The sequence below is a fragment of the Tamandua tetradactyla genome, chromosome 10 (genome assembly GCF_023851605.1).
Source record: "Tamandua tetradactyla isolate mTamTet1 chromosome 10, mTamTet1.pri, whole genome shotgun sequence".
Classification (NCBI taxonomy): domain Eukaryota; kingdom Metazoa; phylum Chordata; class Mammalia; order Pilosa; family Myrmecophagidae; genus Tamandua; species Tamandua tetradactyla.
Genome location: NC_135336.1, coordinates 21,405,803 through 21,431,184, shown reverse-complemented (window position 1 = coordinate 21,431,184; position 25,382 = coordinate 21,405,803). Strand labels below are relative to the sequence as shown.

Sequence of the window (25,382 nt, the reverse complement as noted above, 5' to 3'; positions counted from 1 at the left end):
GGAAAAGGATCTAGAAGGATGGATGATCCCTGCTCCTCCCTCCCCTCACATCCAACCTCACTTCTTACCCTGCCTTCAAACTTGGCGGTGGCTCCTTCTTTGATGCAGAGATTCCGAGGGGGCAAAATGAAAGCAGGGGCCTCAGTCAAGGGCATGGAGCCAACTCTTGAGTGATCCACACTGAAGGAGGTTTTGGAGACATGTGTTGAAGCAACCAGCTTCACATCCCCCATGGTCTGTAAAACAGGAAGGAAGAGGACCAGGTCAGAGCAGACAAAGTTCAGCACCGTCTTCCCTCGCAGGCATCTGTCGTGCTGGTTGGAGCCCCAGTGTTGTTTTTCACATGGAGTGAGTAACCAACTAGGCCAGGGTCCCCCTGAGTTTGTCTCTGGGAATGAGAAACTCTGTGTCTTACATATACAAGAGCCAAACATTTGACTCCTCAAACCTCAAGGAAAACTTCCTATCTTTTTACTGTTGCTTCCTCTAAGAAAAGGGCAGTTGGAGACTGAACAGAGAAAAATGGATAGTTTTCAGTTTACAATAGGTATCTATAATCAGTATTCAATATTCACTGATCCAGCAGAAACAACATGCTGCATTAGGCAAGTGTAAAAAGTAAAAGCTGCCTTTCCCTAAACCGTGAGAAGTCACAAGCTAAAGAAAACAGAACATATGTCAAGAATAGAAAGTAGTTTGGGATTAATATGGCAAGGATCCTGAGTGTGGTTAAGTTGAAAAATTTTTGGTTTAATGAAGAGAACTAAGCAAGATTAGGGAGGACATCCTACCTCTGGAGACTGTGAAAAAGACTCAAAGGTCATAGAATGTCAGCAAGGAGAGGCATTTTAAGATTATTCAGGCCAACTCTTCCATTTATAATGAGGCCCAGAGAGAGTAAGTCACTTGCCCAAGGCAGCAAGGCAAAACAGTGGCGTTGCTGGCAAGAATACCTCAGGCTCCTGACCTGAGGCCAAGCTGGTATTAGACAAGATGTTGACAGGGGCTGGTGAGGCTAGTGTGAACAGAGGAACTGATGCGAGAAGTAACACAGTACCTGCGTACTGGGATGTTCTTCTATAATGCTCAATTTTTCTCAATTTTAAATATTTCATTGGAAAACAGAATAAACTTTCATTTATAGAGAACCCATTCTGTGCCAGACACTGCACTTGAGTGCCTGACACACTATCCCACTTGTTCTAATCCTCAGAACAAGCCCACCCAGAAAGTATATAATCATCACTTTGCAAATGAGGAAGCTGAGCTCAGAAAGGTGGAATAACTTGCCTAGTGCACAGCTAGCAAGTAGCAGAAGTGGGAATGGAACCAGATTTATTAGGTTCCAAAGCTTCTGGTATGCTACACAGTCTAAAGGAAAAATGTGAAAATATCTATAATTCTCTGACATAGAATGATGGTACATCTCCCTCACATTTTTTTCCCATGAACATAGAAAGATACAGTATTTTACATGGTTGAGAACACACACTATATAGTCTATATTTTTTCCCAGAATTTTTCTTAAAATTAGGGGGGTTGCCTTTAAGAAACCTTGTTTAAGAATATTATCATATGGATGTATCATAGCTTATATAACTATCTCCTTCTTTCTGGTTATTTGGATAGTTATAAATCTCTTTTATGATAATAAAGCCTATGATGAACATATTTGCCTAAATATATGTCTGAATTCCTGATTATTTCCTTAGGATTAAGTCAAGAAGTGGAGCTATTTACAGGTACCAATTAGGGTTCTTAGTTGCAAACAACAGAAACTGACTCTGGTTTTCATAAACAAAGAGGGTATCTGCTGGAAAGATGGGAGGAGTGGGGGTCTCACAAAATCCACTGGAAAGGGGTGGAGACCCAGGTTAGGAAAACAGCGGGCAGCCATCAAGGGATGCTGGGTGGTGAGATCCCAGCCAAGGCACAGGACAGGACACTGCTCCAGCCCAGCTGAACACCTGCCACCACCACCTGGAATACATTCCAGGTCCCAAATCCAGGTAGGAGCCTTATCAGGCTGAGACTGCTTGGGGTTGTGACATTGTCTTACCATGAAATCCACGATGCCTAAAAAACAGCTACTGAACTGAAGAGGAACTATATCCCTAGTTTTTATTTTTCTGTTCACTTTCTTTGGATATTTGGCTACACTCTAAAGTCCCATGCTTGTGAGTCAGGCAAAGTAACACAAATTAATAGTTCTGTTCAGGACATGTAATCAGTTTGCTTACATTTAATAATATCTAGCAAAAATAAAATACGGATACATCTTATGAATAATGACAAAATAACAAAGGCCTAGGTTTGTTTCCTACAGGGAACATCCACTGCTTGAAAAGCCCAGTTTTCTCTTTCACTGATAAGGTATTGGCATTGCAAGCAGATTCCTCTCCAAATGATAAGATTCCCAGACTCACTACCACAGGTAACAATAAAAGCAATTATGTAGCACAAGCTATCTGCCAGGAACTGACCTAAGCACTGTACAAATGATAGCTCATTTAAGGACAATATGAGACAGATAATCTCATCATCACCATTTTATGGATTGGCACAAGGTCATGTATTTAGTAGATGTCAGGACTGGCACTCCCAGGCAGTCTGATGCCCCTAATCCTAACCACTAGGCCCTCTTGCCTCCTGTGAGCTGTCAGAATGGGCTAACAGGATGGGAGTCTGGGGTCGGGGTAACAAGGGAAGAAGTCGGGAGCTGCTACCACACATAGGTAAATTAAGACTTGTATGTCAAACCATGCCACAAACAATATTAAAAATGAGTGATAATCTAGGATAAATTGTTTGCAACAATTACAAAGGACTACGATATTTTACATGTAAAGGCAAAGTGGCCCATCAGATAAATGGGCAGAAGGTATGCCTTGGACAGTACATAGAAGACAAAACCACCAATAAAGAAATGGAAACGACTTAGCCTTGAGCATAACCCAAACATGCAAATTCAAAACAAGATACTATATATTTTTTTAACTAATCACATTGACATTTTAAAAAAGAGATAATATACAAAGCTGGTGAAATCACAGTAAAACAGGCATGTTCATCCCTGCCTGGTAGGGACATAAATTGGTACAATCTTCAGGAAAGCAGATGCGGCATAAGATTCTAAAAAGACGCTCATCTCTTTTTCCAGTAATTCCACAGTTACAAAGGTATTATCGGGCTCTCCTATCAGTTATGTAGCCAAGGTAAGAATGTTAATCATACTATTCATTGTAGCAAAAGCTGAAAATAAAAAAAATTATCCAGTTAAACACCCAACAGCAAGAACTTACAGTAGAATATCAGGCTGCTCCATTGGTTTATGCTTAAAAAGAAAATAATGCTATGAATTTAATGGTTTGGGAACCTTCATGATATAACTTTAACAGAAAGAATGAGGATATGTTCAGCCATTCAGTTAAAATGTTTATTGGACATCTACTATGGGATAGCACGGCCATCACAAGGAACACTTACGGGCGTGTATGTCTGTGGGGGGGGGGGGCGGCTAGAGGGTGAGTATGGTAACGTGGCAGTGGGCAAGGAATGGGATCTTAGATTGTGCATAGCTGCACGGGACCATAAAACCCCAGAGGGAACCACTGCCACTAAGAGAAGTGACTGATACACTCTGTGCAGCCAGGACTAGGGCTGGGGTGGGGGTGGGGGGCAGCTATCATAAGAATCAGACATTTGTGACCCTGCCACAAATCCAGGAGCACTGCCGCTTTCCAGCTGTTTGAACTTGGATAATTTATTTTAACTTTCTTGGCCTTTGTTTCCTTTTCTGTAAAATGGAAATGATAATATCAACTTTGCAGGATCGAGGGGAGGATTGAAATAAAAATATAGGTAAAACACATTCAATAAATAGTAGCTGTCAACATCACCCCAGTTCCCCAAGGGAGCCCAGTTTCCCCATCCAGCTGGGCACATACCCTTTTCACCAAGGACAGTAATTAATGCCCAAGCCAGCTCTTCAGGGCAAAGTATTTGTGTGGGATGATTGGATAACAGCAATAAGGGGCGGACAGCTGACTTCCATAAGAAGGTGGACAAAGGAGGACCTAAGGTCCACTGGCAGCTTCCCTGGGCATTGCTACACCTATTCTAGTGGCACTACTGAGTAAGCAAGATGGTGCCCAACATTATGCTCATTCAGTTTCATTCAATACCAAGGCAGGTCTGATTATCCCCCCATTTACAAAGGAAGAAACCAAGGCTCAGAAAGCTGACTACACTTGTCCAAGTCACACAGCTAAGAAGTGGAAATCAAACAAAGGCCTGATTCCAAAGTCATTGTGTGCTGGCTTCCTGGAGGCTCCTGCAGCCCAGATGAGGGATCTCTTGCTGTCCCCAGTAGTGGGAGATGCAATAAGCAAAGGCCTGGGGAGGTTGTGCTAAGGAAGAAGGTAGGGACTATGCCTCCTCCTTGCTCTCAGGCCCCACTGTGGAAGACAAAGGACTCTTTTCTACCTCTGCTTTCTGGGGAGCTGGAAACAAGGAGTGGCAGCTCAGGCTCAGAATCTTCTCTACAAATCCTCTTGATCCAAGACCTCCTGAGGTCCATGTAGGTCCTCATAGAGCCTCCTAAATAAAGGCTCTGGATGCTAGTCATCAAAAGGAATATGCTTGGACTCAAGAACACAGAACACAAGAGTCATCCATTCCCAGGAAGAGTCTAACACCAGGTTAGAAAAGGAACAAGCGAGTCAATCCAGCAAGGAAACATCCGGGACCCTGCGAAGTGATTTGGAAGGGAGAGTTCCTCCCCCATCACAGGGGTAGGACCACAGCTCAGCATCAAGCTGGCCAGTCACACCAAACAGCTCCACTCTCCCTCAGCCCATCACCCCACCCACTGCCATCAGCAGCATAAACAGATTCCTTCCACACTGCCACTAATGGTTACTGAAATATTTTGAATGCTGTATCAAAAGAATAATAATAATAAATCAGATGGAACCATTCTACTTCCCCTCTAAACTCTCCTCCAGCCTGGTTATCACATTCTATTCTAGAAGACCAGAGAGGCTGAGTGATTTCTGCAATAATTTCTCTATCCGCAGAGCCGTGTTCAGTGACTGGAATCGAATACACCTAGCTAAGGAGTTTCATTCAATACCAGTTAAATACAGCTCAAAGGAGAAGTATGTGAGAAGAAAAAAGGGGAGGGAATCAAAAAGAGCAGCAGATTGACAGCTGGAAGCCCCCACAGAAAACGCCTGGGCCAAAGCTTATCTCGAAGGGAAGTTTTCACAAATAATATAATTTATTAGTGATTCAAAGCAGCACTGAGTTAATTTAACTTTAATTTGATCCGAAGCACTGTAAATCATCTCCTAAACCCAGAAAGAAACATATTTGACGAGGGCCAAAATAGTGGGACTCTGATACAAAAAGATTCAGGAAAAAAGTTTAAAATCAGGCATCAGGTTATAATGCAGAATAAGTACAGAGAAACCAGTTGTCCCCTTCCCTACCTAAAGTGTACACATTTTAAAGTATCATTTTCTTTAAGCACCCTGTCAGTCTGCAGGGCATATTGGAAATGCCATTCTTAAGTCTCCTACAGGGAACAGCTCTCCAGCAGGCTCCCCACCGCCAGCCTGGCAGCCTGCCTCGAATCCACCCCAGTAGCACATCAGAGGAGGGCAAAGCCACCCATGTGCAAATACCCCAGGCACTCACAGCTCCCGTTCTCCCCACTGATCCTCTCTGCAATTCACTCAAATCTTAGCAAATTCCTTAATCGCTCCTAATCCCAGAGCAAACCGATCCCCAGCCGTTCCCAGCTGACCCACAGGAGCTAACCAGTGGGGCAGGGCCACAGACCAGTGACCGGAGACGCCTTACCGTGGCCTCTCCCTGGCCAGCGCTCACATGAGTCAGGACGTTGTGGACAGCCACGCTTCACCACTATATGCAGAGATTCCTGTTCAAGGTCCGTCTGGAGAATTGGGAGTAAACCGGAGCTGGGGAGGGAGAACAGGGGACGCCCCAGAGCCCAGGCCAGATTGAAAAAGTTAAGGGGCTTTTGTTCTGACTCTGCTCACAGATGTTGCAACTTGCCTTCCACTGGGCAGCCAACTTCACCCGGTCCAGAAGATCTGTTGTTCTAATCCGCCCAGCTGGGGTGACCTTTGAAACCTCTGGCTGCCGGCTGCAGAGGCTCTCAACGGAGTCCCAGAGGAAGCAGGGGAGGAAGCTCACAGGTTTTTACTTGTTCCGAGCTGCAGATTCCAATCGGAGTGGCGCAAAGGAGGACTCGTTCAAGCAAAGAGCTGAGTCTCTGGAGGGGCTGGGCACATCCCCAACTCCACATCTGGCCTGGGATGCCTTGGCACATCTGGCCTGAGGTTACCACCCAAGGCTCATAGGAGATCTGCCTCCTGAACCCCAGATCCTTCCTCCTTAAACTGAAGCCCTGTTTATGATCCCTAGAGCGGGAAGCAATCCTGGAAAGCAGATGGATGGAGAACTCCCGTGCTGCGATGCTCTTGAGGAACAGGACTGACGTTGAAGCAGGGTCCACAGACTGTTCAAAGCCATGTACAGGAGCTTGCAGCACTGGTCTTGACCCCTGGAGGGTCTCAGGAGCTATGCTGGGGCAAACCTCTAAAATGGGGTAGCAAGGTGGTATCCAGCCCAGGCTCTCCCCTTAAGGGCTAGAGGAGGCATTTCCACAATTTCAAGGGAATGTTTCATCCCAGGCAACTCACACCCTGGGCCAAAACATCTGCCTGTGAACATCTGAATCAAGAATGACATGAATTTAAGTATTTCCATTGGGTCATGTCTGATTCTTGAGTTACTGGTATTCTCATACCATCTAAGTGACACCTCTTCCCTCTAGCTCGGCAATTCTCAAATTTCTCTTCTCAGGGCCCTTCTATACTCCTAAATATCATTGAAATTCTAAAGAGATTTTGTTTCTGGATGATAGCTATTGATACTATGTTAGAAATTAGAACAGAAATATTAACATTATATATTAACACAACATTTTTAAAAGAAATCAACTATATTTTCCAAAACAGAAAAAGGTTAATAAAAAGAATTGTTTTGTATTTTCACAAACTTCTTTAATACCTGGCTTAACAGAAGTCACCTGAATTTTCCTATCTGCTTCTGCCTTCTGTTATGATACCACAGTGCTTGTGCTATTGGAAAATTCCACTGTACACTTGAGAGAGAATGAGAGTGAAAAAGGCAAGCATCTTATTATAAAAATAGTCTGGTCCTCATGGGCTCCGAAAGGGGTTGGTAAAACTGGTTTTATAGGAGTGCTGGTGTGTGGCTTTAAAGGGTAGGTGGGGAAGAGGGTGAATCAAATATCTAACTTGACTTCTTTTAGGCAATAACTTGGTAAAAACATGGAATGTGCACCTGTCAAATCTATGGGTGACACTAAGCGAACAGGAACAGCTGGTGGTGGACAGGTGGGGAGAAATACAACCTGAAAAATCAGTCAAATGCAACAAGAACTTGCAGGAAGTTTCAAAGAAAAAAACTTTTAATTCCTATACTTAGGCTAGAAAATAAAAATTTAAAAAAAAAGACAATTACCCAAGTAGAAAATGGCTGATTAGAAACAATGAACAAAGACTTCTGGTCCCACTGAGACTAGGCCGGGTCTCATCATAGTTGGCAGGCAGGTATTTATATGGCTATTAGATTAACATCTGTCTCCCCCAGTGGGTGGTAAGCTCCCCCAGGTTCCAGATACTGTGTGTGTTGCTCACCACCGTACCACAATCCCTACAATATTAATGAGCACATAGTAAGTTCTTCACAAATACTTGTGGAATGGATGAATGAATAGGAATTTGGTTTCAAAAAAAAAAGATGAAAAGTCATTTCCAAACTGTAACTTCATTTTATTATGTTATATGGAGAATCTTGTGGACGTAGGGAAAGGAGCAGGACAACAGGTCACAATGATGAAAAATCTACCCCTCTACACCTACAGGTATTTGGCTCTGGACACATGGATGCCAGTCCTAGCTCTATACCTGGCATATAACTCAAGTGCATCCTTCATATCTTTGCTTCTCAGTCTTCCTGTCTGTGAAATGGGTATAATCATATCTGGCCCTGGGTACACAAATAGGGCTTCTTTTTGGCATCCCTGAGTGATTCAGATCCCAGACCCTGGGTTCTCATGTGAAAGTAGGCAAAGCCAGACTGCTCTCATCCCTGACAGCAGAGTTCTGCTCAGAGCCAACAGGCAGCCTGCCCATCCCCATGGCTTCCTGGGCTTTTCTTCTCGAAAAACACATTAAAGAAGAAGCTGGGCTCTGCAGGCAGTATAGCTGCCCACGTCAGCCAGGCCACATCAGCAGAGAGACAGACCAAGAGTGGGAGGAGGGCATCTGCTCAGCAGCACACAACCCTGAGTGCCCACATCTTTGGCAGAGAGTTATTTTTAAAATTTCTTAAAAGGGGACACAACATACGCACACAGATCAAATCAAATAAGCACACCCAGCCACACACACAGCATAAACCAGCGAGGTCTGGTCTCCTGGAGTTGCTCTCTTTCTGCTGGGATTCTTGCTTAATTTGGGATTTAATGAGAACAGGCTGAGAGAAGTCTTCTGCAACAAAAATCATATGCAAAAAGAAACCAAAGCCAGAACCAGAACCCTGATTATAAGTAAATGAACAAAATGTCCATTCTTAACGTGATCTAGCAATAAACCTAAAGTTCACTTATTCCAACATCAGGTGATCACCCCTACAGAAGTGACTTTGGGGTCTCAAGTGTGTTTATCCAACTCCTGTCACTACCATGCCCTTCTCACATACCATGCTTCCTCCTTCCATTCTGCTCAGTGAGACCAATTGTGCCCTCTTTCTAAAAGCCCACGAAATGAGCAATGTGAGTACTCAGGCAGGGGCAGCCCCACCACCCCTCAGTCCAGCTGAGACCAGGAAACTGACTCAGGGAACAGGAACAGAGCTCAAAGCTCCCGTCCCCAGAACACCTGGGAGGGAGGAAACAGGCTGGCAGTCATGACCCTCTCTGCTGCTCAACTGTTAGACAGATGACAATCTCTGAAAGTGTTAGTTTACTCATTGGTGAGAGGGGCAGTAATCATACATGAACCTACCATGAGGGACTGTTATGCAGGTCAGCAATGCAGACGGCCAGCAGCCCGTCCCAGGCCAGGGCAGGGCACAGAGCACATGCTCAAAACATGGGGCATGTGTGTGCATGCTCAATACATGGTGTGTATGTGTGACAGCTGCTGCTGCTATTTTAAGACTTCCGTCAGACGCTCGGAGGACAAAAGCAGCCTTGACCAAGGAAGGAGCCACAGGAGAAATAAAGAAGCAGTTCCAGAGGGTGAAATCCAGCAGGGGACTCAATGACTCTGGAGCTCACTATGACTCCACTTCTCACCAGGTGTGTGGCCTTAAAAAAGCCACTTCCCTTCTCTGGTCCTCTTTACAATGGCCTTTTGGAAACTTCCCGTTTTAGAGCGCCTGTGTCTCCAAAACTGCTGCAGCTCTCCATAGGGCATGTGGGCAGGTAGGAGAGGCTCCAGCAGGGGGAGCCAAACCCACAGCAGGGACAAGATAGTGCAGGCCGTCAACCAAAAAAAGCTCCATTAATCCTCAAACCACCTACACTTCATTTTTCCTTCATTTACACTCACTGGGATCCTTCTTTGCTTCACTCTTTCTTTCTTTCTGGCTCTTGTGTTCAGAATAAACACAAACATCTATGTTGACCATATTTCTAGACTCCTAAATTCAAATTCATGGTCTGACGAATGATATATTTTTTTAATTCATGAATTTATTTTTTATTTTTTTATTTTTAATGCAGTTTGTTGAAATATATTCACGCACCATGCAAACCATCTGAAAAATTCAGTTGCTAGCTCACAGTATCATCACATAGTGGTGCATACAACCCCATCATCAATATTGGATCATTTTCATTACTCTGGAAAAGAAATAAAAATTAAAAAGAAAACCCAAATCCTCCCTGTGCCAATTTGGAGCTGTTCTGTACCCCAGAAAAGCCATGTTTTAATCCTGATTCAATCCTGTGGGGGCAGCCAGTTCTTTTAATCCTGTTTCAACACTGTAGGGTGGAAACCCTTGATTAGATTATCTCCATGGAGGTGTGGCGTCCCCAACTGTGAGAGTGACCTTTTGATAAGATGGAGATGTGACTCCACCCACTCCAGGTAGGTCTTGATTAGTTTACTGGAGTCCTTTAAAAGAGGAAACATTTTGGAGAGAGCAGAGCTGACACAGATGTCAATACTTGGAAAAGAAAGACACAGATGTTTGGAGATGCTTTGAGCCCAGCAGACAATGCCATGAGATGTTAAGCAAGCCAGAACCTGGAGAGAGCCAAGGGAAATGAAGAGATGAAGGCCAGCCCTGGAGAAGTAAAGTAAGGAACCCCCACAGGACCAGAGGCTGAGAGCCATGGAGCCCAAGAGCAAGGGACCAGCAGATGTCAGCCACATGACTTCCCCTAGCCATAGAATTACCCAGCAGACTGGTGTTCCTCACCCTTCAGCCTTCCTTGAATTAGGGTTATCTTTCCCTAGATGTTTAGTTTGGACATTTTTAAAGGCTTAGAACTATAAACTTGCAACTTAATAAATTCCCTTTATAAAAGCCGTTTCAATTTTGGTATATTGGATTCTGGCAGCTTGCAAACTAAAACAATCCCATGCCTGTTATCCCCTGACGCATAGTATTGGTATAGTACGTTTGTTACTGCTGATGAAAGGGTATTGAAATATTGCTGTTGATTATAGTCCATAGTTTGCAATAAGTACACTTTTTCTCATGTGCCCCTCTATTGTTAATACCTTCTAATAGCGTTGAACATGTGTCGTAGTTCATGAAAGAACTTTATACTTGTACATCATGGACATTACCCACCACAAGATTCACTGTGAATTTATTGTGAATTTATATTCAGAAAGTCTCAATATTTAGAAAAGTTAAATCTCATGAGTTATATATTTAGCAAATCACCTTTCATTGAAAAGAGTAATATATACATATATGCAAATGAATATAAAATTCTGCAACATTAAAAAAAAACACTGCAGGACCTGGAAGAGGAGGCAACTCCTCTCTACTGATAGGCCCCACAGTGCCTGGCAGGTGAAATCAGGCAAGTGCACTTGAAGCCAGAGGCATACCTGTGAGACATTAGCACAGGCCATGAAGACTGAGCCAGGAAAATGAGCTAGGAAAATGCTTGCCTATGCAGTTGGCCAAGCTATCAGCCTCTGGGCTCCCAGATCAAGCTCTCTGATTTGATGAGGTCTGTCAAGAGAGGGGCTACTGGAAGAGCTGTAGAAAATCCCAGAGGGAAGAAAGAAGAAAAAAAATAAATATAATAGCTACTGTTTCTAGAGCACTTATTATATATCAGGCATTGGCCCAAGTACATTTGATCCTCATTATTTGTGGATTCCATATTTATGAATTTGCCTACTAGCTAAAATTTATTTGTAACCTCCAAATCAATACTTGTGGCACTTTTGTAGTCATTCATGAACATATGCAGAGCAGTGAAAAAAATTTGCATTGACATATACATGTTCCCAGCAGATGTTGAACAAGGCAATGCTCTGCTTTCTTGCTTCAGTGCCCATACTGTAAACAAATGTCCTTTTAGCATTATATTTAGTGCCATACTTTTCCCATTTTTATGCTTTTTTGCTGGTGATTTCACTGTTTAAAATGGCCCCAAGCATATGCTGTCTTATGTTTCTAAGTACAAGAAGGCTATGATTTGCCTGACAGAGGAAATATGTGGCTTAGAGAAGCTTTGTTCAGGCATAAGTTATAGTGCCATTGGTCATGAGTTCAATGTTGATGGATCAACAACAGATATTAAATAAGGTGTCTTTAAATAGAAACATGTAAAACAAGGTTATGAATTGATGGGTTGACAAAAATGTGGTGACCAGAGGCTGGCAGGAACCTAAGCCCCTGTACTTCACTTAGGAGCAATGATTCAGTATTTACTAATTCAGAGTTCATAGTGACTTCATAGACCATAACTACAGCAAATGGCAAGGATAGATATACTTAAGGTGACTTACTTAATTCCTTAGCAAAGTGGCAAATATTAACAGGGGAATTAATGGAGCAGGGAGTTGGGGAATGTAATTCATCCCTAAAGCAAAAGGTATATATTCCTTTTTTTCTACCGCTTCATCTATCACCACCATTACCCTCCTGATTCAGCCAACACTTAGCAATTTTAATTATTCTGGAACTAGAATCTTGGTTAGGAAGTTGTAAAGACAGAAGAGATAGTTGGTAGGTTTGGAAAGTTAACAGCACTATGGGCATGATGTTGATAAGCAATGTCAGGATGGAGAGAGACCCAGAACGGGGAAGGAGAGGAGTTAAAAGTGTCACCTGTCTGCCACATGTCTATCTTGACCTTCTTCTCTTTTTCAATGGAAAGGGAGACCCAAGAAGGAAGAATGTCCCATGATTTTTATCATATCCCTCTGTATTAGTTTGTTAAGCTGTTGGAATGTGATATACCAAAGATGGAATGACTTTTTTTTTTCTTTTTTTTTTTTTTACATAGGCAGGCTCCAGGAATCGAACTCAGGTCTCTGGCATGGCAAGCAAGAATTCTGCCACTGAGCCACCATTGCCCACCCCAGAAATGGAATGACTTTTAAAAGGGGAATTTAATAAGTTACAAGTTCACAGTTCTAAGCCTATAAAAATGTCCAAACTAAGGCACACGGTGGTTCAGTGGTGGTAGAATGCTCTCCTTCCATGCAGGAACCTGGGCTTGGTTCCTGGACCATGTACCCCCCACCCCCCAAAAAGTGCCCAAACTAAGACATCCAGGGAAAGACACCTTAATTCAAGAAAGGCCAATGGGTCTGGAACACCTGTGTCGGATGGGAAGGCAAATGGCTGGCATCTGCTGGTCCCTTGCTCCTGGGCTCTGTTGCTTTTCAGCCACTGGTCCCGTGGGGGCTCCTCACTTTGCTTCTCCAGGACTGGTCTTCATCTCTTGGCTTCCCTTGGCTCTCTCCAGGTTCTGGCTTGCTTAACATCTCACGGAAAGGCACATGGCAATGTCTGCTGTGCTCCAAGCATCTCTAAACGTCCCTGTCTCTGTTCTATACTCTCTCCAAAATGTTTTCTCTTTTAAAGGACTCCAGTTAACTAATCAAGCCCCTCCTGGAAATGGTAGAGTCACATTTCCATCTAATCAAAAGGTCACACCCAGAATTGGGCATGCCACATCACCGTGGAGATAATCTAATCAAAATTTCCAAACTACAGTATTGAATCAGTATTCAAAGAAATAGCTGCCTCCACAAGATTGAATCAGGATTAAAACATGGCTTTTCTGGGGTACATAGTACTTTTAAACCAGCACACCCTCTCAGGAGGGGGCTCTGAGCAGCTTCTCTAGCCTTAGAGTGCTCTGACCCATCCCTTCTTTCTGAGTTTGCCTGAAACACATACTGCCCCTCAGCTTCCTGCAGGGAGTTGGCAAATTGAGGATAACTGAGGCAGAGGCCCTGAGGATACTGTTCTAGGGGGGCCTTTAGATTCTGGGTGCACAGATCCAAGAGAGCTGTGAGCAGAACCAGCCCAGGTCTGGCTAGGACATAGCCCTGCTCTTCTTCACACAGATTAGGGGAGATGCTGGTGACCCATGACCTATTTCTTCTGGGAAAATATCAACTCCATGGCTGGACTAATGCTTGGCTGATCTGAAGAGAGAACCAGAGGGTACTTCTGTGGGAACCCTTGTCTTTCCAAGTGACAGCCTCAGACATTGAGCTGGAGCAGTGTCTCCCAAGGTAAGGGGAGGCAGGAATGGCATTACTGACAGGAGGGCTGCAGTGAGGTGGAATGCTAAGAACGAAGGCTGAGTCTGAGGACTACCACCAGCCTAAGCCATCCCAAGCTCCTGCAGAACCTTCTGGGACCCGAGGCAGTTAACTCTGTTCATCTTGCTCAGTCTAGCAAAGCCTGGGTGAACTTGAGTCTCTCTTACTTAGAGGTCCACTGGGTGTCTCTTTTCCAAATCCTCCCTCATCTGACAGAGCAAAGGAAAAGGCACAAGTAAAAGAAAAGAAGGCACAAGCCAACCTGGTTTACCAATTTCTACAGGCTCCGGGCCTTGAGATGTGAGTGTGCAGTTCTTTTCTAATTAGTTCCAACACCACAATCTGCCTCCACGGGCATGAAGCCAAAGGCCTGGTAAACAGCATTATGGATTTTTAGTTTTCCTTCCTCCTATGCTCAGCACTGAGAAAAGAGGGCAAGTGCAACCAGAAGGGGAATGAAGCGGAGGTCAAGCCCAGAACTGTATCATAAACAGTTGGAGTAACCACAAGTTCAAGGACACTAATAACAAAACACGTACGTGCAAGGGGAAACTGAGTGTTGTTTCCGCATTGTTGTCACATCACAGGCTTTGCAGTCAGTTACACCTGGATTCAAGTCCTCCCTCTGCCATTCAGTAGCTGAATGAACTTGGGTGATTTACTTAATACCTCTAAGCAATTTCCCCATGTGGAAATGAAGAATTAAAGACCTGCTTTATAGGCTTGCATGGAGATTAGAGGCAACTTCAAGTAGCTAACATAAGGTGGGTACTTAAAATACTCACTATTTTGTAACTCTAATATGTACAGGAATTTCTAACAATACTTAGAATAAGGTATGAAGAATCACTAGGTGTGTTAGTTAGATTCAGTTGTCAACTTGGCCAGGTGAGCATACCTAGTTTTGTTGCTGAGGATGTAAGCCAACGGTATGTGAACCTCATCTGTTGCTAATTACATCTGCAGTCGGCTAGGAGGCGTGCATGCTGCAATGAATGACGTTTGACTTCATTCATTCATTGGCTGGTGTTTAAATGAGAGACCGCAACATAGCACATCCTAAGCAGCTCAGCATTCCTCATCTCAGCACTCGCAGCTCAGTCCAGGCCTTTGGAGATGCAGAAAGAAGTCACCCCAGGGAAAGCTGGTGGAACCCAGGGGCCTGGAGAGAAGGCCAGCAGAGACCATCCTGTGCCTTCCCACGTAAGAAAGAACCTCAGTGGAAAGTTAGCTGCCTTTCCTATGAAGAACTAACAAAATAAATCCCCTTTTATTAAAAGCCAATCCATCTCTGGTGTGTTGCATTCTGGCAGCTAGCAAACTAGAACACTAGGTGTTCTAATTCATTTAAATATTGCTGCAAATATTGCCATACCTATCACAAAGAGTAGATTACTAATTGATGCTCTTGTTTTCAGTTATTTTAATGAATTATTTGTAATTGGCTAAACTGCATACAACACTTTCACCTTCCCAAATTCTAGCTTAGTATTCACACAGGAATATGGCTGAGTCCCAAAATGTCAGGGCTGGAAGGGAACTTAAATTATCTAGTCTAATAATCTTACTTTATAGATAAGGGAACTGGGGCCCAGAGCAGACCAATGTAAAGATGGAAGCAAAGATCTCTGAAGTTTGCAAGGCATACAGAAGGGACCATGACGATCTAAGGAGGTATACGACATACACACACAGTACAGAGCTGAGCTTGGGTGGGGATGGAGGGATGTTGTACACGTACATGAGGGTAAGAAAATTCACCTGGTAAAGAGACAAGAAAGAGTTCGGGGAATACAATCATTAAACTGATTAGACTGCATTGTGAAGGACTGTAGTGGTTTGACACTACCTGTCTCCCAGGAAAACATTTTCTTAAATTTAATCCATTCTTGTGGGTGTGGACCCATTTTAAGTAGGATTTTTTTGACAAGGCTACTTCAGTTAAGGTGTAAGACCCACCTCAATCAGGATGGGCCTTAATCCTTTTACCAGAGTCCTTTATAAACATAATGGGTAGGACATGGGGGAGAGGGGAAGCCACAGGAGCAAAAAGCTGAAAGCAACAAAACCCAGAAGAGAAGGGAGAGACCAGCAGACACTACCATATACCTTCCTATGTGGCAGAGAAGCCAAGGATTGACAGCAGCCTGTCTTCAGGAAGAAAGTATCAAAGTATCACCTTGATGGTGCCTTAATTTGAACATTTTCCTGGATTCTAACTGTAAACAAATAAATTCCCATTGCTTAAATCAAATTATTTCATGGTAATTTGCTTTAAGCAGCCTTCCTAGGCTTCCTAGGCTTTAGTTTCCTAGGAAACTAAAACAAGGGCCTAGATAATAGTAACGGAGTTGAGACTCCGTCCTCTGAGCTAAGGCTACCAAAAAGGTTCTCTCTTAAAAATTTAACATCTAGCTACCGATTTAACTTCCTAAATACTTTCCTAATCAAGATCTCACTTTAACTGTACAACATTCCTCTGAGTTTGTAATACTAACCCCATTTCATTGATGGGAAAGCTGAGGTTCAAAGACCAAGGTCACATAGCTAAGAAAGCATAAACTGGAATTTAGTCTTTCTGAATTCCAAATCCGAAGCACAATTTGGTAACACGATCAGGGAGAATGTATCAAGGTATGTGAATTTTTATTATAATAAATACCATCCCCAAAAGAAATCTCCAGCATAACATATTTTGTGATATTCCCTTAGATTCTAATGCAATGATTTCTGGGGGGTACAAATTTGACCCATGTAGTTAATATCTTGCCAAGGGAAAGCCCCTTTTATTTGTCCTATTCAAATGGATGACTTCATTTCAGTTCCTCAGATTTGAGAGACAGAGGGAGACCTGGCTAATCTCTGACAAAAGACTGCAGGGGTGACATCACCACCTGTAGATATACCTCTCCTGATTCACACAGACGCTGTCACAAGAGAGTTCACTTTCTCTTCCCATCCATAGGCTACAAATCTCTGTGCTTTCCCCCAGAGGCTTACTGCTTTTCTCCCCACTTCCCTTGACTCTCCTACACTGGCTGGGCACAACCTCACAACCTCAGCCTGGGTGCTGCATTAGAACTGCTAGGAAAGTTCTTGGCAAAGTGTGACAAACCTGGTTACCACATACAGTTCACTCCTGCCCTCACCCACCCTCCCATGACAGGAGGGGTCCTCCCCCAGGCCAGCCTCCAGCAGGGGTTGAGAAACAAGGGCTTATTGCTTCCTGGAATTCACCTAAGGACAGTGGAAGGCTGTCATCCCAAACCAACCAGGCTTATCAGCCCAGGGACCAAAAGTCAGGCTCTTCCTGGAGCCTTTTCACTGTGGAGGGGCTGTGACCTCTCCCTCCCTCCTGCTGTCTCCACCCCCACCTAGTTCTGCCTAGAGTTCCACTAGGGGCAGGGTCCAGGGGAAGCCTGCCTCTCTTGGGTTCCTCAGAAACCAAGCCAACTTTAGGTCCTTTGTGAAGGAGACTCACTCTGGGAATTCAGAATGTCAAAACTGGGGAGAACGTTAGAAACTATCCAGTCCTGCTCTATCCCCAGAGGGGTGCAACTGAGTACCCTTTGGGGATACTTGAGGCCACCTATCCTAAAAACCTTACTGAAATATTTGGGGGAGGCATTTTATATTAAAACCAATACATTATTGGATAGAAAACCAAATTTAAGTAGAAATTAAAAATAACCATAGGACTCCAAAGAAATGCTATGCTTTCTGCAAACTGCTTCAGGCTATATACTTCAAGCCCCTACTTCCAAAATCCATGTTCTTTCTCTGTTGCCCTTTGAGGTGGCACTGGTCTAAACCAGCCTTTTTATCTTACAGGGCGGAAACCTAAAGTCCAGACAAGTGAAGTAACTATAAACCACAATATTTATTGTTACTTACAAAAATAATCCATTCATTGAATGCTTACTGGGATGGGGGTGGGGGTAAATACTGTATTGAAGGTTCTCTTTAATTTTCAAAGCAACTCTGTAAGATAGGTATTATTTTAAGGATAAAGAAAAGACTCTCCTGTTAAGGAATATACTTGAGGTCTCAAAGCTAATAAGCAGCAACTACTCAGTGTTAGCTGGACCTGAACCCAGGTCTCTGTCTTCAAGGTTTAAATTCTTGATGACAATGTCACATTTAGAAATGCCACAGAGAATAGCTGAGACTGGGGCAGAGGACAGCATCCTGTTGTCTTTCCTGGTCTGCCACTTAGGTTACACTCAGCCACAAAAGTCAAAAGGGCCTTTGTTCACTTTCTCCTTCTACAGATGAGAAAACCAAGGCCCAGAAAGGACTGGTTTAAGGCCAGGGCCACTGAATTTCAGGGGCAGGTTCTGTTAACAGTGGGGGCCTGGGGAAATATCCTAAACTCTCAGGAATTAGAAGACCTCTAATATCCACACATACAATTTATAATCTTATGTGCAAATCCATTCTGCCTCTCTGTGAGTTTGAGCAGCTACAGAGGCACTCACACACTTGGTTCTCCAGACAGCAGCTCAGATTAGCCATCCTAAGCCTCTCACAGTGAGTAGGGGAGCATGCTATGGGAACTTGACAATCGCCATTTGCTTCTGGTCCTGAGAGCAGCTTGTCAGTCTGCTAGTGATTAGCTAAGCGTGATATACCAGGAAGCAGAACATACGCACAGTAGCAAAAAGCCACAAGCATGCACACCCCTCTGCAAGGAAATCTCAGAAGTTTGTTAACTTCTTCCTAGTTCGCATCTATAAGAATTTTCTTGCAGATCCCTGGTGTTGTCTGATAGGCCCATTCTACAGCAGGACAGAAATATACAGAGATGTGACTCCCTCCTGACTACCTAGAATGGTTTCATCCATTAGGGTTCCCATACTGATCAGCTGGGCCAATCAATCATGTGTTTATCATGTTTGTGCTCCCAGCATAGCAGGAAGAACCCTGACCTGAGGGTCAGAGCTCATAGTCTGTCTACACCCATCTCTGTGTGCCTGCTGAGCACCGACAATGCCTACCACAAGGTAAATAAGGTGGAAGGTTGCAACACAGTGGCAGACACTGAATCATCACAACATCATGAGATCCACCCTACAGGGAGGGAGGGGGCACACACCCCACTTCTAGACTTCACACTGCCCATGTTCTCCATTTGCTCCCATTTGCCCCTCCCGATCAAAGGGACCACTCTCTGGATGTAAAGTTCAATCTGTGGCTTGCCACCCTCTGGGGCGTTACAGGTGGATGGGGTGTTCTTGGGGCTGGAGCTGGTGTTTTCTGAGTCGGGGATTCTCTGGGCCCCAATCTTAGGCTAGGGCTGGCTCAGGTCCTCAGCCTTCCCTGCTTCATTTCTGACAGACCAATGGAACAATTACCATCTCCCCAACCCAAGTGGAACAACTGTGGAGCTGTGACATGACAGATTAAAGGGGCCCTGGAGCTAAAAATCAAATACAAAATGAGGAAATGACTATTGCTTTCAATCACTCTTCAAATACTGAAGCACCTGTTGTGCCAGGCTAGCTGCTGGGATACAACAGGTGCCAAATCCCACTCAGTGCTGGCCCCCGTGGGGATTTATATTTTGGGAGAGAGGAATCATGGCGTTACAGGATGAAGAGACAGGAGTTAGAGGAGTTAGAGAAGGCCGAGGCTCGGGCAGCAGTCTTAAAAAGGCCAGCACTCCTCACTTCACCTGTGAGGAAGGCCCTGGACCTCAGGCAGCCTCAGCCCATTACGGAAGAAGCAGAATTCCGGACAGGGAGAGGGGTCATACTCGCCTGGCTGCCTGACTCCCTCCCAGTCCAGTACCCCCACTCTCACCCACACCGTGCCAGATACCCCTGGGTGGATCTGCACGTAGCTGGAGTCTCTCTTCCAGTTACGGTTCTCTCAAGCTGCACTGCCTGAAGTCCACACCACCTCGGCCTCATGCTCTAACTCCGACCCCAGCTCATGACAGAGCTGCCACCTAGGGATGATACCTCTCGTATCTCTTCTAGGCACACACCCAGGGCACCATCTGGGGGCTGGCAGGTCGCCACCTCTCATCTTCCCTCTCCTGCTCATTTGGGGAAGCAGGTGAAACTACTCGAGCACCAGTGTGTTGCCTGTGCTAAGGCTGCATGTGCATCTAGACAGTCCCACGGCTGTTGTGATCCTTGGCTGTGAAAAACCTCACACTCGGCTGCAGCTGGAGGCCCTTGGGAAACTGCCTACCTCTCTCACAAAGTACAAACTCTGGTTTCAGCATCTCAGTGCTTCAGGGGAATCAATTATGTTGCTGAGAACATACAACTTTTACAAAATGGGACATAACAGAGATTGACATGTTCTCTTATGGTCTCATTTTCCACCAACCATGTCTACCTCTTCCTCATCAGACTTCACTGAAGCATCTCCTCTTCTATCCACTACAGAACACGCTCTCTAGTGGGACTAAGAAGAAAATGGTGAAACCTGGAAACCTAAAGAAGGCATGGGAAAAAATGGAATGGCCAACTGAGAGCCTCTGCTTAGAAGTATACCTAGAGGGAAGGAAAAAGCACATGTTCCCTTGCAACCCTCTCTCAGAAACAGGAGGCCACTTCCACACGAGGGATAAGCCAGAGAGGAGAGCACAGGCTGCTATTGTGAGGCCAGAGAAATCAATTAGCCACCGCCAACCACTAAGTAGGCTGGACTCAGACGTGGCCCAAGGGCACAGATACTGAGGACGTGAGGTTAGGGCTGAACTTCAGGGAACCTGAGATCCTATTGGAGAAGCCAGATTAATGAGAGAGGAAAGCCCAGAAAAATACAGCCCCAGGGGCTAGGAAAGTGGGATGGAAAGTTTAAAAGCTTCAATCCCTTCACATTTTACCACTAGTGAACCCAAAAGTCTGCGCACTGTTCCGGACACTCAGCCAACACAAAAGCAAAGTTTCTTACCTTCAGCCTAGAGCAGGAACATGGCTGCAGCATTTGTTGGGTGTTAAACGAACTCCCTCTCCTACAGTAACAAGATTGGTATAGGACTCTGAAGAGAAGTTCCTCGTTTACCATCACTGTAAGGCTTTGAAATGGCAATTCTAGATGTCAGAACATTTTCTTCCAGGCAATTTTGGTGGCCAGGCAGGCAAATAGCTGGGCCTCTCCAGGTGTGAATGATTAGGCCACAAGAAGAGTACTCTGCACTTGTACCTACCACGGATGTATAAAAATATATCATTACAGTTCCAGGGAAGATAGTGGATTAGGGAAGCTCCAGGACTCAGTTCTTCCACCAAAACAACTATTAAATAGGCAAGAATGGTCTGAAACAACTATTTTGAGGCCAGAAGAACACTATACAGCATCCAGAGAAGACAGAAGGAAGAGGCAGATAAATTATCTAAAGAACATAAAGTGCTCTCTCCACAGGGCAGCTACCGGTGCCCATCCCCCACTCTTGCTTCAGGTCACAGTGGGGTCCAGTTCCTGGCTAGCTCTCATGACAGAAGGGGACATAAAAATCTTCTTCCCAAAGAACAGGTGTGGGCACAGCCAATAACTGACCATGGCTTTTGTTTATAGAATTTGGATCGCTAGGGGCCCAGCACTGCAGGCAGCCATTTTTTCATCCTTCCCTGGAAAGGGGTGGAGGCAGTAGAGATTTAAAGACGCAGTGCTTTCTCAGGGATGCAGGGGGCAACATGTGCGGGGCAGGCCAGGAAATTCAGCTCTGGGGAGCCATCAAGGAAGCTCTTGGTGCTCTTCCTGATCCTCTCCACAAGGTACCTGGGGCCATTCTGCACCCACTTCAGGGGTCTCTGGCCCTGTGTTGGCTGATAAAGACTGACTTGGGAAAGTACGCAACTAAATTTGCCCCCTGTTCTAGTTTGCTAGCTGCCAGAATGCAACACACCAGAGACGGATTGGCTTTTAATAAAAGGGGATTTATTTTGTTGGTCTTCAGAGGAAAGGCAGCTTACTTTCCACTGAGGTTCTTTCTTACGTGGAAGGCACAAGATGGTCTCTGCTGGTCTTCTCTCCAGGCCCCTGGGTTCCAACAACTTTCCCCGGGGTAACTTCTTTCTGCATCTCCAAAGGCCTGGGCTGAGCTGCTGGTGCTGAGATGAGGAATGCTGAGCTGCTAGGCTGTGCTACGTTGCGATCTCTCATTTAAGCACCAGCCAATTAAGTCAAACGTCACTCATTGCAGCAGACACGCCTCCTAGCCGACTGCAGATGTAATTGGCAACAGATGAGGTTCACGTACCGTTCGTTGGCTTATGTCCGCAGCAACAAGATTAGGTATGCTCACCTGGCCAAGTTGACAACTGAATCTAACTAACACACCCCCCAAGCAAAAGCACCTTGAGACAACAAAAGGAGTAGAAGAAACTACAGAGGACAGTCTGAGGCAAAGGCTTCTGGTGTCAAACACCTGAGAAAAAGAGTCTCTTGGGAAACAGAGGAACGTTAAAATAACCAACAAGTAAAAGTCCAGACAAGACAGACGACAAAAAAGACAGGGGAAACCCTGCACACTGCATACACCTTGGGCATACCTTCCTGACAGAAGGGCTGACGTTCAAGAAAATCTGTATTATCACCACCTGGATACAAAACCAACAAACATATCTCAGGGATTAAATCTTTGAGTTAACATTTTAAAATATTAAAATGGACAAAACAGTGGCTCAGTGGCAGAGTTCTTGCCTGCTATGCCAGATATTCGAATTCCGGAGCCTGCCCATGCCAACAACAACAACAAAATTAAAATGTACAGTGTGCAACAAATGATTACACGATGAGCAAAGAAATAGGAAATGATGGCCCATCCAAAGAGAGAGAGAAAAATACCAAAAAGCCAACAAAGAAGATGAGAATGTGAATATGCTGAACAAAGCTGTTAAAAAGAGGATCTTAAAAATGCTCAAGGAGGTGAAGGAAAATACAGAGAAAAAAACTAAAGGATATCAGGAAAGCAATGAATAAGCAATATGAGAGTCTAAGTTAAGAGAGAAAAATTATTTAAAGGACCCAAACAGAACTACTGGAGTTGAAGACCATAAAAACTGAAATGAAAAAAGCGAGCAAACAACAACCAAAAAAACCACAGAGGGTTTCAAGAGCAAACTGAAGCTGGTAGAGGAAAGAATCAGTGAACTTAAAGACAAGACACTTAGAAATCAAAAAGGAACAAAAAGGAAAAAGAAATATTAAAGGCAAAAATAGCCCAGGACAGCTATGGAACCCTGTCAGGTGCACCCATATATGCATTGCGGGAATCCCAGAAGTAGAAGACAGAAAGAAAGGTGCAGAAGGAATAGTCAAAGAAAAAGTGGCAGAGACTTTCCCAAACTTAGCAAAAGACATGAATATGCTTCCAAAAAGTTCAGAGAACACCAAACAGGAGAAACAAGAAGAAAAATACACCCTGTAATAATATATTGATTACACAATAGTTTCCTATACTTTACAACAAAAGCACAAGCAAGAAAAGAAAAAATAGATAAGTGACACTTCATCGAAATAAAAAGCTTTTCTTCCTCAAAGGACTTAATCATGAAAGTGAAACAACAACCTACACAATGGGAGAAAATATTTGGAAGCCACATAGCTGGCAAAGATTTTAATATCTGGGGTATATAAAGAAATTCTCTGTTTAATAACAAAGACAAACAACCCAATTTTAAAAAGGGCAAAAGACTTGAATAGAAATTTCTCCAAAAATATATGCAAATTACTAAAAAGCACATGAAAAGATGCTCAACATTATTACCCATCAAGGAAATTCAAATCAAAACCACTGCAAGATACCATTTCACACCCACTAGAATGGTTGCTATTAAAAAATGGAAAATCACAAGTTTTGGAGAGGATGCGGAGAAAAAAGATCACTCATTCATTGCTACCAGGAATGTAAAATAGTAGCCAAGGTGGTGGCTCCTCAGAAAGCTATGTATAGAACTATTTTATGACCCAGCAATCCCACTTCTAGATATATACCCAAAAGAAATGAAAGCACTTGCTCAAACAGATATTTGGACACCAAGCCACAGTGGCACTATTCACAATTGTCAAAAGATGGAAGTAACACAAATGTCCATCAAATGATAAATGGATAAATAAAATGGAATATACATACAATGGAATATTATTGAGCCGTAAATACGAATGAAGTTCTGATACATGCAACAATGTAGATGAACCTTGAAGAAATCATGTTCAGTGAAATAAGCCAGACATTAAAGGACAAATATTGTATGAGCTGGAACAATTAGACTAAGCATACTCAGAGTAAGTATCTACAATATAGGTTACCAGCTGATGCAGTAGGGATAGGGATGGGAAGTTTTGGCTTAAAATGTATAAGGTTCCTATTTGGAATGATATAAATGTTTAGTAATGGAGGGTGGTGATGGTAGACCAACACTGTGAGAATAATTAACAGATATGATATATATATATCTGAATATGATTAAAAGGGGATATATGAGATTACATATATAGTGTGCCAGTTTGAAGCTATTACGTACCCCAGGAAAAAACATGTCTTTTTCCCTGATCCTTGTGGGGGCATTCATGTGTCTTTTAATCCTGACTCAATATTGTGGGGTAGAAACTTTGATCGGATTGTTTCCATGGAGATGTGACACATGCAGTTTTGATTAGATGAAGATATGACTCTACCCATTCAAGGTAGGTCTTGATTAATTTACTGGAGTCTTTTAACTAAAGAGTGAACATTTTGGAGAAAGGTCTGAGTGAACAGAGTTGCCAACATCTGGAGATGTCTGGAGTGGTGACTGAGTGAACAGAGTTGCCAACATCTGGAGATGTCTGGAGTGGTGACAGAGTGCAGATGCCTAGATACAGACATTTGGAGATGCAGAGCCCAGAAGACGTCACCATGTGCCTTCCTATGAGATACCAAGCAAGCCAGAACCCAGAGTTGTGTCCTGGAGGAGCTAAGAAAGGCCTAAAGATGCTTAGAGAGGAAACCACTGGCATCAGAAGCTGGAAAAAACGGAACCAGGAATACAGACTAGCAGACACCAGCCACATGCCTTCCCATGTGACAGACACTGGCCTTTATTGAGTCAAGGTATCTTTCTCTGGATGCCTTAGTTTGGAAATTTTTATGGTTTTAGAACTGTAAACTTGTAAGTTAATAAATAAATCTCCTTTATAAAAGCCATTCCATTCCTGGTATATTGCATTCCAGCCACTTTAACAAACTAATATACGTGGTAACAGAATGAAAGTCTTTAGGAAAAAAAATCCACGGCACTACACTATACAAGCAATGAATCTTAAACCATCAACTTTAATTAATGGTACAATTACAAAGATGTGCTATCATTAATTGTAACAAATGTTTCACACCAATGCAAGGTATTGTGATGGGGCAGTATGTGGGAATCCTGTATTTTATGCATCACTGTTCTATAAATCCGCAACTTTTCTAATAAAGAAAAAGATGTATGTCTAATAAATTGACAATGCATTTCTAATTACTAACCCCTATTTCTAACAGTTACATATCATTTAACAGAA

At 43.7% G+C, this 25,382-nt stretch overlaps 1 protein-coding gene across 3 annotated transcripts in view; it reads right to left on the bottom strand.

Annotated features, from left to right (window-relative positions):
- MYLK (myosin light chain kinase) overlaps nt 1-25,382 on the bottom strand; it is a 318,148-nt gene that overhangs the window by 203,706 nt on the left and 89,060 nt on the right. For 2 of the 3 annotated variants that reach the window (XM_077118124.1, XM_077118122.1), the window contains exon 3: nt 69-236. In XM_077118124.1, the coding sequence (XP_076974239.1) occupies nt 69-233 (165 nt within the window). In that variant the 5' untranslated portion in view covers nt 234-236. Of the gene's footprint in view, nt 1-68; nt 237-5,865; nt 6,097-25,382 lie in introns of those variants that run through there. The other variant, XM_077118123.1, reaches the window with a different exon arrangement.